Source organism: Monopterus albus, unplaced genomic scaffold, assembly GCF_001952655.1.
Source record: "Monopterus albus unplaced genomic scaffold, M_albus_1.0 scaffold192.1, whole genome shotgun sequence".
Classification (NCBI taxonomy): domain Eukaryota; kingdom Metazoa; phylum Chordata; class Actinopteri; order Synbranchiformes; family Synbranchidae; genus Monopterus; species Monopterus albus.
Window position 1 is genome coordinate 313,991 of NW_018128072.1, and position 6,520 is coordinate 320,510.

General features: G+C 40.0%; 1 protein-coding gene across 1 annotated transcript in view; it reads right to left on the minus strand.

The window, feature by feature from the left end:
• Window positions 1-3,969, minus strand: part of khdc4 (KH domain containing 4, pre-mRNA splicing factor) — a 9,483-nt gene extending 5,514 nt beyond the window's left edge. Inside the window, exons 1-8 of the mRNA XM_020617637.1 lie at window positions 3,789-3,969; window positions 3,191-3,374; window positions 2,046-2,174; window positions 1,861-1,940; window positions 1,703-1,755; window positions 1,424-1,608; window positions 929-1,140; window positions 720-780 (exon numbers count right to left, since the gene is read on the minus strand). Coding sequence (XP_020473293.1) covers window positions 720-780; window positions 929-1,140; window positions 1,424-1,608; window positions 1,703-1,755; window positions 1,861-1,940; window positions 2,046-2,174; window positions 3,191-3,374; window positions 3,789-3,817 — 933 coding nt within the window. The 5' untranslated portion in view covers window positions 3,818-3,969. The remainder of the gene's footprint in view (window positions 1-719; window positions 781-928; window positions 1,141-1,423; window positions 1,609-1,702; window positions 1,756-1,860; window positions 1,941-2,045; window positions 2,175-3,190; window positions 3,375-3,788) is intronic.
• Window positions 3,970-6,520: the final 2,551 nt, after the last annotated feature.

Genomic DNA, 6,520 nt, shown 5'->3' on the forward strand with positions numbered 1-6,520 from the left:
ACTCAAATGAAGGTGTAGAACCATCTCAGGGATGATCAGATGAAATGGACAGAGCCTAAGTTAAATATATGAGTGTCACAGCAAAGGGTCTGAATACTTATGACCATGTGATATTTCAGTTTTTCTTTTTTAATAAATCTGCAAAAATGTCAAAAATTCTGTGTTTTTCTGTCAATATGGGGTGCTGTGTGTACATTAATGAGGGAAAAAATGAACTTAAATGATTTTAGCATATGGCTGCAATATAACAAAGAGTGAAAAATTTAAGGGGGTCTGAATACTTTCCGTACCCACTGTATATATAAAGTATGGTGGAAAATTTAAGGGGGTCTGAATACTTTCTGTACCCACTGTACTTCTTCAACTATCTCAAGTAAAAACCAGTGACATCCAGACAGTCCAGTGGCTGAGGAGACTGTTTACATTTTACTCTGTGCAGCTCTACAGTAAGACGGTGAAGAGATCTGGGCTGAGCTTATAAGGGGCACACTCCACAGTCAGGGATTGCAGATTTGGATTTCGTAAAATTCGTAGTTGGGTACAGCCCTACATTTGACAGTGGGCTGCTTGGATTTCTGTGGCCGTTTTTAACAGGCTAAATTTCTAAATAGCTGCAATAATGGCACCCTGCACAACTATAGTTGTAGTTGTAATGGGAGAGCACAGACCTGGACAAAGCCTCAGGGTTCATCATTTCACAGTAACAGGGGATTACTCACTGTCTGAAGCAGGTTCTCACACAAGGTTTTCGCTGCTGCAAGTCCTTCTGGTTTAGGATGACTGGAGAGGAAAAAAAAAAAAATTTAGCTCTAGAGGACCATCATTGTGGAGAAAAACTTCTGTGTATAACTCATATTACTACACAAGCAGGAATCTTCTCTGACAAGAAAGGTTTATAGTATTTCTTAATTTTTAGGACAACAGCTACCTGATGTAGATGTACATGGGTTCAAAAGCTTCTCGTCCAGAGGCCGGCTCTAAACAACCCGATCCTTTTCCTCTGAGGAAAACTTTGGCCCCAGTCTCAGCCTGGACGTGTTGCAGATATGAACATCCGGGACCCTCAACCTGCTCTTTGACCACAAACCCTGGGATAGCATGCTCCAGGCCCACAAAGACTTTATCTTGAACATAATGCATCTGAGACAAAAAGATAAAGGCATAAATACTACTATATACATTACAATCATTTAGCAACCAAATACTGATTGATTTTGACTGAAACATGAAGAATAGAAGTGAGGCTTTTATCTCATTCACAAAAAAAATGTTTTTTTTTCCAATACTTGTCCAAATTCTAATTTAGATCCATAATTCTTCAGTGCATCTCTACTTAAAGGTTTTTATGGTGAACACTAAGCTTTTCATAGTGACGTCATCTCAGCTTATGAAAAGTAAGATAACAAAAAGAGCGGTGTCTTACCCTGGACTGAAAGTGTTGTTTGTGATGAGTGATGGGGGGCAGTGAGGGTGGAGGTGGGTTGTGCTGATGGTACACGGTGACTGATGCCCCACTTGACGAGAAAGATGGAGATGACGACGATGATGAGGCAGTTGCAGCTTTGACCACACCATTGGTAACAATCTCCTTGATTCTGTTAACTGCCCCTGGAGAAAGAGACAGGGGTAATCAGTGTAATTAGAGTCTATATATGAATATGTGCATTTATTATCAATTAAAGATAAGTGTGAAAGCACTGACTGTCGACAAGCTGTCTCGTCTGCCCTTGGACATGCAGGTACAAAGGCCGGTCTCTGTGTGGAAAGACCAGAAACGGACTGTGTCAACGCAACGACATTAAACAGTATGTGTACTTGTTTTATGATCAGTTACTACAAAGCAGAGGTGAGAGAGTTCACCCTGATAATGCTTTGCCCTTCTCCTCTGCTGTCATGTAACGCCCTCTGGTTGAAACTGCAGCACCGCTAACTTTACTGATCTGCAGATAAACAATGGTAGAGGTACAAAACATATAAATGAATAATTCACATGGCAAGGGATTCATTTAAATCTGTACAGTAGGACTGTCCAAATTGCTGCTGACCTCATCCTGTGTTTGACCACGTGTGAGGAGATTCCGACAAGTGATCGGGACGTCATTGATCTCGACCTCAGCGACGACCAAGTCATCTTTTGCTTTTGTCGGTAGTGGAGGCTTTCCAACGCCTACAGCCTGAGTAAGGAGTCAACACATAAGGTATGTCTCACTCCAGATAAAGTGGGGTCAATGTCAGTAAACTGGGACAAGAAACTATACCAATATTATATCTGAAGAAAACTTGTGACCAACTTTGTGGTGAACTCAACTATCTTTTCAGTCAGATTTCTCACAGATTATTAACACAAATGCTTAATGCAAACTGAAAATGGCAGGTTGGGTTTCACACCACTTCTAACAAATAGTTCCACAGTCATTTACAGATATAAGAAGTGAGTCTGGTTTAACAGAGCTTTGCTCCAATGTAAAACTGTCAAACCACAAAGCAGAGGTGGGCAGCCTGAGTACTTTTGTGACACAACATCGATACATTTGTATACTTTGTCACAGTCAACAGTCCTGTCAGTCTAATACTGCCACAAATCAATCCTATTCACTGCAACATTGCCCACAATGACCTAATACAACCACCAAGGTATTGATGTTACAGAAAACTGTGTGGTATTTGACACGTTTTTATTGTCTCATGGTGTTCACTCAGCTGCCAGTTTATTAGGTACACCAAGCTAAAACTAATGCAGTCCAATTCAACAGTTTTGCAATAAATCCTCCCTCCTGGTGGAGATGTTCAGTTTTTGGGTTGAAGTTATTTTAGAAAAGTGTTTATTGAACTGGATGATTATTTTGCAAGCTGTAGTTTGTGCTGCTATTGAACTGTGTAGGAATTTACAGAGAGATGTTTGTTATTTGGCCTAGCCTGTTTGATGTAAATAGACTGGACAAAATAATAAGAACACCTGTTAATATAACAGAATACAATTCAAGAGCAGCACACAATCCATTAGCCAGTATTGAAATCAATACCTTATACCAATAAAACAGTTTCTACAGTAATCTAGCATGTTAAACTTCATAAAAGGTATTAAATATATGGCTATTCTGCCCTCCCTGCTAACATGGTGATCCTGTGTCTGAGCTGCTGAAGTTCATAACCAGGTGTATAATGCTCGCTATCGAACGGTGCTCTTTACCTTATCAGGTAGCCCTGGGGCTCCTATCTGTGAGGGTTTGAGTTTGCCCTTAGCTACCAACATGGCATTAATCTTGGCAGCCACAGCAGCAGCAGCGTCCAGAGCCCCGGTGGGTGCAGCTTCAGCCCCCCGCAACCCGCCGGGACCAGAGCCGGGGCCGGGCTGGTCCCATTTGCTGCGGCGGCTGGGAGGACCCAAAAAAAGAAGGAAAAGAAAGGGGACTGAATTAACCTTTGATTTTACTGGTATAACCTACGCTACCCACAAAACACTTGCCGTTGATTAGCTAACCGACAGTTATTGTTGATGTTTTGGAAATTGATCAAAAAGTGACATTCTAAACTTCTTCTTCTTAGCTCTAATGATTTGGGCTTATTGTGACCATTCGTGTATAAAACAGACAGGGACACTATAAACCGATAACTTGTAAGTTATAACAATAAATTATCAGATATTAGCATGAGCCAATGTGTGGCATCAGCCCAACAACACTCCGCCATGATCACATAAACGTTCACTAGCTAGCCGGCCAGCTGACCGCATCTCGACGATCAAATATAACAGAAAAAATGAAAACAGCCCGTTTTAACAAACTCACCCGCTGTTTTGGGTTCCACAAAATGACATCAATGTCTTGTCGAGTGGAGAATTTACTTCTCAGCGCAAAAAAGTGAAAAAATCTCCCTTGGTTTCTACACACAGGCGATACCTATTAGCTACAAGGCTTCGTGTCTCGTCGTTTCCGTTTCCGGCTACTGTTGTTTACTGGCCACCAGAGGGCGCCAGATATCAGCACATATTTGTCATGAGCGGCGACTAAGTTCAGGTGTGATGCCTCCCTGGATGAGTTTGAGCCTTGAGCCGCGCCACATGCTTCACGATTAAACCGTTTAGGACACTTAGTCCAGGGAGGTTTATCTAGTTACACTATTTCTAAAGATGTCTATCGAAAGCTTGTAAGTGCTCGAATGCATATAACTTTTAAGACGTGTCAGAATTTTGTAAGTTGTGCTAAAGTAGATCTATTTTCCTTTTGTGTCACTTTGTAAATTTAAACCAATGCAAGCTAGCAAATTGCAATATAATACATATAAAAATCAAAACGTTTGCTCTCCAAGCTGACTGAACAAACTCAGCAAAACTACAATGGTACATATTAATAGGGTTACAATATTTGTTGTTTCTGTAAGCATGGCCTGTTCCTAGCACAGCTTGCTAGTTTGAATTATCTTTTGACATGTTGGAAGCAATTTTATTTCCTTTGAAAATAGATTAGGCTACAGAGTAAATCTTTTTAACTAAACATGGCTGCAGAGTGTCAGAGTGCCAGACTTGCTGCCTGCTGTGTGAAGGGAGGTGCAACCTGAGCCAGGGGCCTTGTTTGGTCCTGAAGGTGGATGCTGGATAAACCCAACATCCAGCATCACAGAACACAACATCCCAATCTGTTCTGATGTGCTTGGTTATTCAGAGACACTCTGGCAGGTACAGGTGTTCAGTTACTGACCACCCAGGAGCTCAGGAGCATGGCCCAGAGTGCAGATTACTGTGGAAGGTGAGAACGCTGTGTGTTCAACAGGTTGAACAACCAACAGCCCTGGTTGAATTTCTTTTGTTCTGTGTTGCATGGTGTTAAAAACAGCCTGCAAAAGTCTGCTTTCTTGAGTTTGATTATGATCAACGTCTGTCATGTGTGCGTAAGAGGAACTGGATTGTTTTAAAAGGCTTGGTATTAGATTTCAATCACAGCACTGGCTTTGTCATTCTGTTAGGACTGAATTTATTTGTACTTTCTAATACAAGAATGAAAGTAATTGATTTTTTTTTCCTTACTACAGTAATTAAACACCATCCAATAGTACTTTTTAAGGTTTGCTATTATATCTTTAAAAAGTAATTGCTTCAAGATATTTGATTTGACAGTGAACAGTCAGCCAAATAAAGTCTTTACTTTTTAATTTTACATATTCACCTTTAAAATGTGTAGTTTAACCTTTCCCATCTCAGCATTATAAAGTCATAAAGAAAGATTCATGTTCTTATTTAAAAAAATATTTGTACCTCTTAAACATGGGTTGTTTTTAATGAGCTATATTTATCTTTATGAAAAGTAGATTTTGTCATCAATATAATGTTAATGAAGTTACAGTACAGCAGTTGAGTAGTACTTTGCATTACTGTTTTCATCACTGTTCAAACTGAGAATCTGACCTGCTGAATATGAGATCAGAAAAACCTTACTAGCTGACCATAAGCCTCGTATGTATTGGTGTTCATAGTGGGTTTAAATCATATTTTTTGTCAAGATTTGCTCTTTGATGGGTGAACAGTGCTTGTTCTGAGGTGTTCTTTTCTGTGGGGACAATCTTACTGGGATGAGTCAGTTACTGAGCCACTGGAAGTTCAGTTATCGCAAAAACAGACAAGTGGAGCTTCCGTGGAGTAGGTTGAGTACAGGCATAGTAACTCTATAAATGTCTGACTAAACGGTCTACATTAATGTCATTGGAGAGAAAAAAGACACAATATTGTGACACAGTACAGCTGCAAGAATATAGACATCAGTCTGGACAGCTTGGAGATATCAAACCACTGTTTGATTCACATTTGACTGACCTGACATTCTTACATGGCACAGTGCAAATCGAATTGAATGTTTACCACAGAACTGAATTGTAAACTAGTTATTATGAAAGGAAATCATTTATTCTTTATAGTTAGTGTAGCAGCTGTATTAAGTTGAATGGGAGAAATGTTAATTTCACCTGCAGATGGCACTCTACTTCTGACTGTGACCTGCAGGCCTTCAACCTCACACTCAAACATGAACCCTACTACTGCTTATTTCACCTTTTGGTCCAAACCAAGCCCTAATTTCACCACCTAGAACATAACTTTTTATGTCGACAATACTGGATGGAAACTCTCATAGCTGTCATTCCTCAGTTTGAAATGCACCTTTTCTACAGCACAAAGTCTTTTGGGAAGCTGCAGCACTTAAGAAATATTAGTGTCCATTTACATAATAGTGCTGTAAGGAACATCAGAAGCAAATGTCAGAAAAATAGCAAAAAAAAAGTCAGTTAACATTTTTTAATGTCCAAGGTTATATGTCTTAAAATGCCTTGCTTTGCCTGAACAACAGACAGCCCCAACATATTCAGTGTCTGAACCCACAAGATGAAGAAAGTGGTGGTTACTGGCATAGTGACTGATTAATTTTTTGTCAGACAACTAATCATCTCAGGCTACGCAGGCTTTTATTCTAGTATTGTCCAGTGTCATGGAAATGCTTGAAACCATGGGGTGCAGATGAGTGAAGTGTCAGAA